Source organism: Moschus berezovskii, chromosome 4 (genome assembly GCF_049115385.1).
Source record: "Moschus berezovskii isolate FMDL1 chromosome 4, NW_MosBer_1.0, whole genome shotgun sequence".
Taxonomy (NCBI): domain Eukaryota; kingdom Metazoa; phylum Chordata; class Mammalia; order Artiodactyla; family Moschidae; genus Moschus; species Moschus berezovskii.
Genome location: NC_142463.1, coordinates 51,099,882 through 51,112,822, shown reverse-complemented (window position 1 = coordinate 51,112,822; position 12,941 = coordinate 51,099,882). Strand labels below are relative to the sequence as shown.

Below are 12,941 nucleotides of genomic sequence, written 5' to 3'. Positions count from 1 at the left end.
GAGATGGCTGGATGGCATCACCGACTCGATGGACATGAGTTTGAGTGAACTCTGGGAGTTGGTGATGGACAGGGAGGCCTGGTGTGCTGTGATTCATGGGGTTGCAAAGAGTCAGACACGACTTAGCGACTGAACTTAACTGAACTGATATTTCATTATTATATATTTATGAAGATATAGGGAGTCTATGGTTCCAAAATCTAAAAATATACAGGACCAAATATCTTAGAGATAATTTCTTTAAAGATAACATAAAGTCTTTCCCCCAGGGAATGTACTGTCTTCCTGTAAAGTATCTAGTTAAGATGCAACAAAATTCTGAACTACCACAAGTTGTTATAAATCCAACATATATCAGAGTCATCTATGATGATTTGCAGAATACTTTTAAGGGTCTTTGGATATCTATTCATGCCCCTACCTTTCATAGATCGACATGATTATGAGCAAAATTTTATACCTATGATAGCAGATAGAAGAATCTAGAATGGAAAAAGTTATCCTTATTGATCTTGAATTTTGTGTAAAGATTTGGAATTATTTTGTGCTATTAATTCTTGATCTTATGATCTAATAAAAATAGATTTGAAAAATGTATATGTTACTTAAGTATTATGTGTGTAAGACACCTGTGAATGTTTTAATAGTATTCCATCAGACTAGCAAGTTAAAATATCTTTTGGAAATACTTTCATGAAATATGACTATTAAGTAATTTTCTTTATACAGGGATCAACCTATAAAGATGAAATCGAGAATATCAAATACATTATTTCAAAAATTAATGAAATTCTGGCTCACAACTCACCAGTTTTGATTATTCAAAGATGGACACGTGGTTTCTTAGTTAGGAAAAAAATGAGGTATGTTTTATTTTATTCACTATTTAAATATTAAAAGATAATTGACAAAAGTCATTTCTGTAATAATATGCATTTTTGTATTCCCTATCAATCTGGTACTTTATAGACTATTTAAACTAATTTTGAGAAAAACATCACAGACTCTATACTACTATAATATTTAATATAATCAAAATTTGATTATCTTTTTTTTTTTAAAATGGCCATATAAATAACTCAATAATTTTTTATTAATCTTGAGTAATTCTGATAGTGTTTTAAATGAAATTAAAAGCATTAGTAGAAAATGTAAATTAAATTTCTCTATGTCATGGGACATAATAGAAATATAAGCCATGTACAATATAAGAAAAAAGTACAAGCTCTGAGTATATGAGGATTTTGTATTTTGTTTGGATATGAAGATAATTTTGCCAAAACATCTGCTGCCACCTTCATCTACATTATCTATTGATGAATACTTTTTCCTCTCTCTCTGTTCCGTGCATCCCTTTTCAGTAGCAGACATTTTACAAATATAGGAAAATTTTTCCTATGACTCTCTCAACATTGTACCTGGAGAGGGAAGATAGGATACTATGTCATCAGTGTATTTGTGTTAGTCATGCAAAACACTAAACACATGAGAAAAGAAATGAGCTTTCTCCTAATGCTTATTTTCAGATGCTAAATGGTAGAGTTCAAAAGATAGAAAGAGAACATGGCCCTGAAATACAGGTAGGATTAAATAGATCTGGAGTTGGGAAACAGGCATTCCTTGAGAAAGAAAGATTAGAAAGTTTCACTGAAATGATATTCAGCATCTGTGGTAAGGCAGAGACAGCGTTGTCTTGTGTTAGCCTGCATGTACTACATCATAGATGGCAATAGCCCTGATAGAGATCAGTATGAAAGACAAAACTGAACATAATACAGTGCCTGCAACTTCTGAAGATGAGATTCCATATACTTCTCTAACAAAGGCCAAACTGTGGGAGAGACTGGGCTTATGAATGGAGAAAAGTAAAGTGATTTAGAGTAAAAGAGGTGAAAAGAATCAGGCAGTTGCTAACACATACATATTTATTTAAAATATTTTTTCTATCTCATATGTTTCAGTTAAATTGCATGTATTTTATGTGAAATAAACATCTAATTAAATGTATTTGTCTTTAATTTATGCCCCTGGGATTGAGTTTTTCTCTCTTAGAATCAAGGTTTCCTTTGATATTCATGTACCATGAGATAATAACCTTGTACATGGAAACAGTCTGAAAATTCAGCAGGCAAGAAGAGGGTCTGAATGAGCTTTGTGGGGAGAAATGTCAGTAGTAAAAATATATCAGTGCTTCAAGACAGAATGATTTTAGTTCTTTTTCTTTTTAAAATACCGTTCCATTAGGTGTATTACTTAACTACTCTGGGACTGAGTTTCCTATACGTTACTAATAAATGGTAGAGAGCAGGGGCTAATAGCAGTACTTAATTTTCTACTTGCATGTGACAATTGAGGTCATGAATATAACCCACATAGTATCTGGCAAATGTGAAAATTCCATTCTTAATAGCTGATATTTTTAAATATCATGATTATTGTTGTTTTCTACCTCATATTCTCTATTATTTATTTGCATGGAAAACAATATTTCCTTGAATTTCTTGCTCCCTTCCAATTACATTTACTACATCATTCACAGAGTAATCTTTCAAAATTATAGATCAAATCTTAACTCACCAACTTAAAATCCTCTGGTTGCTCCTAATTTGCTTAGAGCAAACTATTGGGATATTGACCAGTACAATGTGCATCACATACTTTAATTATCAATATTTGCAATATGTATTGAAGTTGTCTGTATAATTATCTATATCTTATATCTACAAATATGTTACATACCCTGTATCTATATATAATAGAATGAGCAACACATCAGATGCTCAAAAACTATTTGCTGAATTGATGAATATATTAGTAAATGGAGAGCTTGTGGAAGCTAGAAGAGCTTAGAAAAGTATTTCTGGATTAATCTATGGGAAAACAAAAAGAGAAATAATTGAGAAACATGAAAAGCTCCTCTGAGAGGTGCCTGTGGATTCCTATAACTTAAAGGTCCAGTGATTGGTCCTCTTGTATGTCTATTTTGAGCTGTGAGAAATGTATCCCTGGGCCCAAATATTTTGTACTTTGCTTGAAATTTACTCACTTAAACTGGTTGTAATTGTATGTGCTGCCTTGAAATAGCATATGCTGCTTAAATTTGGAAAATCATTATGATTAATGCTGTTTATCTTTTGAAGTGGTATTATTCTAACACAAATAATATCATAGAAGGAGGGCATACTTTTATTTTTAGAGTGAAATATTATGATCAGATTTGCAGCCTCCGTGCTACACTCAATATGCCAGCAAATTTGGAAAACTCAGCAGTGGCCACAGGACTGGAAAAGGTCAGTTTTCATTCCAATCCCAAAGAATGCTCAAACTACCGCACAATTGCACTCATCTCACACACTAGTAAATTCATGCTCAAAATTCTCCAAGTCAGGCTTCAGCAATACGTGAACCGTGAACTTCCAGATGTTCAAGCTGGTTTTAGGAAAGACAGAGGAACCAGAGCTCAAATTGGCAACATGCGATGGATCATGGAAAAAGCAAGAGAGTTCCAGAAAAACATCTATTTCTGCATTATTGACTATACCAAAGCCTTTGACTGTGTGGATCACAATATACTGTGGAAAAATTCTGAAAGAGATGGGAATACCAGACCACCTGACCTGCCTCTTGAGAAACCTGTATGCAGGTCAGGAAGCAACGGTTAGTACTGGACATGGAACAACAGACTGGTTCCAAATAGGAAAAGGAGTACGTCAAGACTGTATATTGTCACCCTGCTTATTTAACTTCTATGCAGAGTACATCATGAGGAACGCTGGGCTGGAAGAAGCACAAGCTGGAATCAAGATTGCCCGGAGAAATATCAAAAACCTCAGATATGCAGATGACACCACCCTTATGGCAGAAAGTAAGGAGGAACTCAAAAGCCTCTTGATGAAAAGTGAAAGAGGAGAGTGAAAAAGTTGGCTTAAAGCTCAACATTCAGAAAACTAAGATCGTGGCATCTGGTCCCATCACTTCATGGGAAATAGATGTGGAAACAGTGGAAACAGTGTCAGGCTTTATTTTTTGGGGCTCCAAAATCACTGCGGATGCTGATTGCAGCCTTGAAATTAAAAGACGCTTACTCCTTGGAAGGAAAGTTATGACCAACCTAGATAGCATATTAAAGAGCAGATACATTAGTTTGCCAACAAAGGTCCATTTAGTCAAGGTTATGGTTTTTCCAGTGGTCATGTATGGATGTGAGAGTTGGACTGTGAAGAAAGCTGAGCACTGAAGAATTAATGTTTTTGAACTGTGGTGCTGGAGAAGACTCTTGAGAGTCCCTTGGACTGCAAGGAGATCCAAGTCCATTCTAAAGGAGATCAGTCCTGGGTGTTCATTGGAAGGACTGATGCTAAAGCTGAAACTCCAATACTTTGGCCACCTCATGCGACGAGTTGACTCCCTGGAAAAGAGTCTGATGCTGGGAGGGATTGTGGGCAGGAGGAGAAGGGGACGACAGAGAATGAGATGGCTGGATGGCATCACTGACTCGATGGACATGAGTTTGAGTGAACTCCGGGAGTTGGTGATGGACAGGGAGGCCTGGTGTGCTGTGATTCATGGTGTCCCAAAGAGTCAGACACAACTGAGCGACTGAAGTGAACTGAACTGAAACTTAAGTAAGGTCAGCTACAGTGAGGTCACATGTAGGATTATTAGTTGGGTCATTGGGATGGAAAGAAAGTAAAAGAATGGCTAAAGTAAGAAACAAACATTTCTTGAGTGTGTGTTATATGCAAAGTCCTATATTAGGTAGTTTAATCTACTTTATAACATTTAATACAGCAGAGCTTTTGAGTTTGTCCCTTATTTTCTGTCTTTCGGATGAAGAATTAAGAATTCAAAGTTGGTTGAGAGATTAGGATTTGTATCCATAGCAGAGAGCTAAGCTATTATGGACATTTTTGGTCAGTCATAAAGAGATGAAACTGTATGTTCAATCTCCAAACGTTGAATTGCTTTAACTTAGGCCAGATTTTGTGCCCTTTATATGCTTCTTTCTGAAACCCCAGAAACAGCTGTTTTCCAAAGATCCCAGTGTTTTTAGAAGGGAATGGAATTTAGGAACGAAAGAGTGGGCAATAAATGTGTTAATGGCTACTGGAGTGTCGTGGTGGTTAGGCTATTTCAGTAGACAGAATAGAAAATATATTTTTCAGTGATAAATTCATGTTGATACCTCTAATGCTATTTCAACACAGAAGGTTCTTCACTGCTGTCTTCTTTCTACATTATCTTTCCCTTCTTGCACCATGCAAATTCTGATTGCCAGTGTTATCAGTAATGTTACTGATTAGCACAATCCTAAATCACCGACTCGATGGACATGAGTTTGAGTGAACTCTAGGAGTCGGTGACGGACAGGGAGGCCTGGCGTGCTGTGATTCATGGGGTCGCAAAGAGTCGGACACAACTGAGCGACTGAATTGAACTGAACTGAACTGAATAAAATAGTTTCAGTATTACTATACATGAAGTACTGTCAAGAAACATTATAACTAAAATATGTTGCGGGACTTTTTTTTCTTTGTCTTTAGATTGGAGATAGATAGATACATTATATGTATTGGAGAGTAAATGGCAACCCACTCCAGTATTCTTGCCTGAAAAATTCCATGAACAGAGGAGCCTGGCGGGGCACAGTCCATGGGGTCGCAAGAGTCAGACATGAATGAGTGACTTTCACTCACACATATATACATACACACACAAATACACACACATATATATAGATTTTATGTGTTGTTATTTAGTCACTAATTCATATCCAGCTCTTTGCAATCCCATGGACCGTAACCCACCTGGCTATCCATAGGATTCCCCAGGCAAGGGTACTAGAGTGGGTTGCCATTTCCTTCTCCAGGGGATTTTCCCAACCCAGGGATCAACTCACATCTTCTGCATTGAAAAGCAGATTCCCTGGGAAGCTGTGTGTGTGTGTGTGTGTGTGTGTGTTTATGTATGTATTGGAGAAGGAAATGACTACCCACTCTAGTTCTTGCCTGGAAAATCCCCTGGACCAGAGAGACTGGTGGGCTATAGTCCATGGGGTCACAAAGAGTTGGACATGACTGAGTGACTAACACACATATATATATATTTAAAATAATTGTTGAATGGGCACTTAGTGCATAGTGTATTAATTCCTCATCTAATGATTTTATTTTTAATTTTAAAAAATCTTAGTTTTTTCCTTCTCTTTCTCTTAGGGTATTTTTTGTTCTGTTCATTGTAATTTTGCTTCTCTTAGGTTAGTATTTATTTAAATGAGTTTTAAATGTCTTATTCTGGGTCCTTTCATTGCATTTCTAAATTAGTCTAATTCTAATTTATGTGGCCTTGCATGTTTTTATAATTTTTGAAAAGTTTTAATTTCTTTTTTTAGATAGGATTTTATTTTAGAGCAACTTCAGTTACATAGGAAAATTAAGGAGAAAGTACAGAGATTTCCATTATACTCCCAGCCCCTATTCTTATATAGTCTCCCCCATTATAACCATTCCCCATCAGAGTGGTACATTTTTTTTTAAATTGATAAACTTATATTGAAATACCATAATCACCCAAAGTCTACAGTTTACATTACATAAAACTCATTGAATGGAACATTCTGTGAGTTTGGACCAATGTACAATGACATATATCCATCATTATGGATTCACATTATTTAATTTTACTGCCACATAAAATCCTCAGTCTTCTCCCTAGTCACCCCTACCTGCCTCTCTAACCCTGGTAACAATTCATTTTTTTTACTGTCTCCATAGTTTTGCCTCTTCAAATAACCATTTTGTCTTGTTGTATTTCCTTTTCAACGGGATGGTTTTGATCACTACCTCCTGAACACTGTTATGAACCTCTGTCCATAGTTCTTCAGGCACTCTATCAGATCTATTCCCTTGAATCTGTGTGTAACTTCTACTGATAATCATAAGGTATTTCATTTAGGCCATACCAGAAGAAGGTGATAGCACCCCACTCCAGTACTCTTGCCTGGAAAATCCCACCAGCGGAGGAGCCTGGTAGGCTGCAGTCCATGGAGTCGCTACGAGTTGGACACAACTGAGCGGCTTCACTTTCACTTTTCACTTTCACACATTGGAGAAGGAAACGGCAACCCACTCCAGTGTTCTTGCCTGGAGAATCCCAGGGATGGGGGAGCCTGGTGGGTGCCGTTTATGGGGTCGCACAGAGTCGGACATAACTGAAGTGACTTAGCAGCAGCAGAATGGCCTAGAGGTTTTCCCTACTTTCTTCAATTTAAAAAGAGCTAAGAAGAGATGTGTCGGAGAAGGCAATGGCACCCCACTCCAGTACTCTTGCCTGGAAAATCCTATGGATGGAGGAGCCTGATAGGCTGCAGTCCATGGGGTCGTGGAGAGTCGGATAGGACTGAGAGACTTCACTTTCACTTTTCACTTTCATGCATTGGAGAAGGAAACGGCAACCCACTCCAGTGTTCTTGCTTGGAGAATCCCAGGTGCAGGGGCACCTGGTGGGCTGCCGTCTATGTGGTCACACAGACTCGGACATGACTGAAGCAACTTAGCAGCAGCAGCAGCAAGAAGAGAAGTGTAAAACAAAGGAGAAAAGGAAAGAAAGATATACCCTTCAGAATGGAGAGGTCCAAAGAAGAGCAAGGAGAACTAAGAAAGCCTTCCTAAGTGAACAATGCAAAGAAATAGAGTACAATAGATTGGGAAAAACTAGAACTCTTCAAGAAACTTAAAGATACCAAGGGAACGATTCATGCAAAATGGGCACCATAAAGGACAGAAAAGGTAAGGACCTAACAGAAATAGAAGATATTAAAGAGAGGTGACAAGAATACACAGAAGAACTGTACAAAAAAAATGTCTTAATGATCCAGAAAACCATGATAGTGTGATCACTCACCTAGAGCCAGACATCCTGGAGTGTGAAGTCATGTGGGCCTTAGGAAACATCTCTATCAAGTGTTGAAGTATAAAGCTGTGATTGCACAAAATCAGGACCCAAGTTTCTTTTAGCTTTAGTATATCTTCCTATTTGTGTGTTCTATCTTGATTTCACTTGTGTTCTGATATGGCTGCCAAAGTTCCATTTGTTACATCCGGCAGCATTGTGGAAGGATCATGCAGTACTGAATGGCAGAACGGTCACATCACCACACTAAAGCAGCAACTTTAATCAGCCTAATTGGGAATAAAGCATTTCCTCTTATATTCCTTGGCCAGTATATGGCCACAGTTTGTAATGTGGGCACACTGGACAAAAAGGATTGCTATGAAATGGGATGTTTATCTGACCACTTTGCCATCTGTATGAAATTTGGCTTCTTTCAGTTCAGTTCAGTCGCTCAGTCATGTCTGACTCTTTGCATCCCCATAGACTGTAGCCCACCAGGCCTCCCTGTCTGTCACCAATTTCCAGTGTTTTCTCAAGCTCATGTCCATTGAGTCAGTGAGGCCATCTAACCATCTCATCCTCTGTTGTCCCTTCTCCTCCCGCCCTCAACCTTTCCCAGGATCGGGATCTTTTCAAATGAGTCAGTTCTTCGCATCAGATGACCAAAATATTGGAGTTTCAGCTTGAGCATCAGTCCTTCCACTGAATATTCAGGACTCATTTCCTTTAGGATGGACTGGTTGGATCTCCTTGCAGTGCAAGGGACTCTCAAGAGTCTTCTCCAATATCACAATTCAAAAGCATCAGTTCTTTGGCACTCAGCTTTCTTTATAGTCCAACTCTGACATCCTTACATGACTACTAGAAAAACCATAGCTTTGACTAGATGGACTTTAGTTGGCAAAGTAATGTCTCTGCTTTTTAATATGCTATATAGGTTGGTCATAACTTTTCTTCCAAGGAGTAAGCGTCTTTTAATTTCATGGCTGCAGTCACCATTTGCAGTGATTTGGGAGCCCCCAAATTAAGATCTGTCTCTGTTTCCATTGTTTCCCCATCTATCTGCCATGAAGTGATGGGACCAGATGCCATGATCTTAGTTTTCTGAATGTGGAGTTTTAAGCCAACTTTTTCACTCTCTTTCACTTTCATCAAGAAGCTCTTTAGTTCTTCTTCACTTCCTGCCATAAGGGTGGTGTCATCTGCATATCTGAGGTTATTGATATTTATCCCGGCAATCTTGATTCCAGCTTTTACATCTCATCCAGCCCAGCGTTTCTGTTGATGTACTCTGCATATAAGTTAAATAAGCAGAGTGACGATATACAACCTTGACGTACTCCTTTTCCTATTTGGAAGCAGTCTGTTGTTCCATGTCCAGTTCTAACCATTGCTTCCTGACCTGCATATAGATTTCTCAAGAGGTAGGTCAGGCAGTCTGGTAATCCCATCTCTTTAAGACACAGTCAAAGGCTTTGGCATAGTCAATAAAGCAGAAGTAGATGTTCTTCTGGAACTCTCTTACTTTTTCTCTGATCCAACAGATGTTGGCAATTTAATCTCTGGTTCCTTTGCCTTTTCTAAATCCAGCTTGAACATCTGAAAGTTCATGGTTCACCTACCGTTGAAGCCCGGCTTGGAGAATTTTGAGTTTCTTTGACAAAGAAATTTGGCTTTTTTGACAAAGGCCAAAAGGAAATATTTTAATTGGAAGGTATTTACCAGTTTTTTTTCAGAGTATATTTGAAAGCCAAAGGTGTAATTATTGCCCAGCACCTCTAAATACATATATAAAGAAGGCAAAAGTGTTGGCATATCAAGGATCTGGGACTTTTGAGGTGACTCAGTGGTTAAGAATCTGCTTGCCAATGCAGGAGACACAGGAGACATTGGTTCAATCCTTGGATCGGGAAGATCTGGTAATGAAAATAGCAACCCACTCATGTATGCCTGCCTGGGAAATTCCATGGACAGAGGGGCGTAGAGGGCTATAGTCTATGGGGTTGCAACCAAGTGACTAAGGCATCTGTCTCATGAAGATAGAAAAGTAGCAAAATTTATACCCAAAGAGAGTAAAAGGGAAGGAATAATAAAAATAGTATCAAAAACTAATGAAATATAAAACAAGGATACAAAGAACATGAGAAAATGTGCAGAAAAATCAATAAAGCCAACAATTGGTTATCTTGAGAGTAATACATTGATAAAGCTCCATCATGACTGCTGTAACAAAGAGACAGAAGGAAAAGTTCAATTTACCATGATAAGGAATGAAAAAAACAACATTGCTGCAGGTCCACAGAAATTAAAGGGAATACAGTGAATAACTTTATGCCAAATAATTTGATAATCTGTGAAATGTACAGATTCTTTGAAGAAACACAATTTTCAGTGTGACAGAAGAAATCACAGTGCTGAGTAGTCACTCATACATTAAAAGAACTGAATCCATTATTAAAATCCTTCCCACAAAGATACTTCAGTTCTAGGTTACTGGTGAATTATCCTGGACATTTAAGGAACGTTTAATACCATCTTAAACCAAAATTTCCAAAGAGTGGAAGAGAATACTTTTCATGTTTTGAGAGATCAGCATAACTTTAAAAGCAAAACCTGACAAGAACATTATAAGAAAGGAAACTTCAGGCTGTCTTATGTATGAACACGTAAAAATTGTAGGTAAAATATTAGAAAATTAGATATAGAGGTATGCAAAGTGGTTAACATCCTATAGCCAACATAGGTTTATTCCAAGAATAAAAAGTTAGTTTAACATTAGGAAACCAATCACATCAATAGAGTATGAGTGAGGGAAAAACATCTCAGTGTTTCTCACTTTGTTATCACATTAACTAAAATTTGTGCGTACTTTGAACGTACTCTCATTTTTCAAGCTTCTAAAGTAACTGAGATTTGATCTCATCAATTTGTGATAGGCAGAATTCCAAGATGGCCCGTGTGATCTTTGTTCCTCGGTATTACTCCCATGATCATGTTATATTGCATGGCAGATGGTATTTTGCAGATGTCATTAAGGTTCTTTACTAATAAGTTGACCTTAAGATAGATTTTCTGAGTTAGTTTTACCTAATCAAATGAAGTTTTTAAAAACAGAGTGTTTTCTGACTGATAGCAGAACAGGTTATCAGAGAAAGTTGAAATGCAAGTAGGATTTGATGTACTGTTGCTGTGTTAAAGGTAGAGTGGACCACATTCAAATGACCTGAGGACGACTTTATGAGCTAAGAGTAACCCTCCACCAACAACCAGCAAGAAAATGGGGACATCAGTCCTACATAAGAAACTGGATTCTACCAACTACTTGAACGAGCTTAGAAGCAAATGTTTTCCCCTAAGTTTCCAGATAAGAAAGAATGCAGACTACTCACAGTTTGTGCAATTTGTTACTCAGTAATAGAAAAAATAATATGCAGTAGACCTGTGCAAAATGACAGTATAGTTCTGGTATGCACAGGGATTCGTTAATGTAGTTCTGTGTAAAGTGAGGACTGCCTGAATCCAATCATCTTACTGTCTACACAAAAAATATAAAATTCAGCACTTATTTAAGGTTAAAAAAAAAAGAACACTTTTAGCAATCTAGGATTAAAAGGAAACTTTCTAAATCTAATAATATATATATTTTAACACATTTATTAATACTTAGTGACATCTTGGAATTATTTCCCTGAGATTAGGGAAAAACAACAAGGGCGTCAGCTGTTAGCACTTTAGTATTGCTCTGGAACTAAGTGGAACTATTCTGGAACTATTGCTAGTGGAACAAAGTAAGGAAAATAAAAAGATAAAGGTTTAGATAGGAAGAAATAAAATTATAATTTCTTATAGCTGTTATAATTCTGAATGTGAACGCTAATAAAAATACAAAAATCAATATTATTTAGATATATAGTACCAATCACCAACTTGAAAATGAAATTAAAATCTACCATTTATAATAGTAAAAAAACCCCATTACTTGTTGGATTGATCTTCAAAGGCAGACACATAAACTAGATTAGGTGTACAAGAAATTTATTGGGAGTAATACCTTTGACAAACAAAAGAGGAAGTGGGAATAGGCACGGAAATATACTCATGCTTTTATGCTAATCTGTGAAGGGAGAGAGACAATGGATTGGGCAGAAAGAATTCAGCAACACAACTCTGAAAAAATCTAGACCAGACCAGTGGGGGATCCCTGAGCAAAGCTTGACCATTGGAGGAATCCCGCATCAGTCAGAAATGGGCCAGTTCTATAACAATTCCTCGGTCAATGACTGGGAATAGACTTGGCAAAAGTGTAGTGATGGATCTAAACAAATGGCTAGAGCTGGGGCTGTCAGTCAGCTCTGCTCCTAGTAGTGGGTCTTCTTCCAGGAGATCTAAGAAGTACCCTTCCATAGCTGTCATAAACCATGTATAAGGACATGAAAGCCAAGATGTGAATTACCTCTAGAAAGAAACCTACCAAACATTACTGATAGAACAAGATGGAAATAAATATAAGACTATATCATTTTTATGACATTGAATGAATCAGTGTAATAAAAATGTCAGTTTTTCCTAAATTGATTTATATGTGCAGTGCATTACTAAACAAAATTGTACGAGTTTTCCTTTAAAACACATACTTTGAAAAATAATATTGTGCTGGCCTTACAGTTTGCCTCTGCTCACTCTCTAAATCCCATTTAACTGATAATGTGAGGATTTAGAAGTCAAAGGGCAAGAGAAGTGCAAAGAGTAAGATGGCAACAAAATTTTGCAAAGGAGCAAATAGGTATGTATAACTGACTTTGCAGATCTTAGAAGTCTACAACTAGAGATCAGAAAACTATGGTCCCTAGGACGGCAGCCTGATTTTGTAATTAAATTATATGGGAACACAGTCACACCTATTCTTTTATATATTGTCTGTCAATGTGCTTTTAAGCTATAATGGAAAAGCTGAATAAGATACAGACTAGTGGCCACAACCTAACGTATTTACTATCTGTATTTGGCTCTTAAAGGGAAAATTTGCCAACCTTTTCTATAGCCTATCC

The 12,941-nt window shown here is 37.2% G+C and overlaps 1 protein-coding gene across 1 annotated transcript in view; it reads left to right on the top strand.

Annotated features, from left to right (window-relative positions):
• Positions 1–12,941, top strand: part of LRRIQ3 (leucine rich repeats and IQ motif containing 3) — a 217,651-nt gene that overhangs the window by 50,655 nt on the left and 154,055 nt on the right. The window contains exon 4 of the mRNA XM_055403712.2: positions 730–863. Within this exon, the coding sequence (XP_055259687.2) occupies positions 730–863 (134 nt within the window). The remainder of the gene's footprint in view (positions 1–729; positions 864–12,941) is intronic.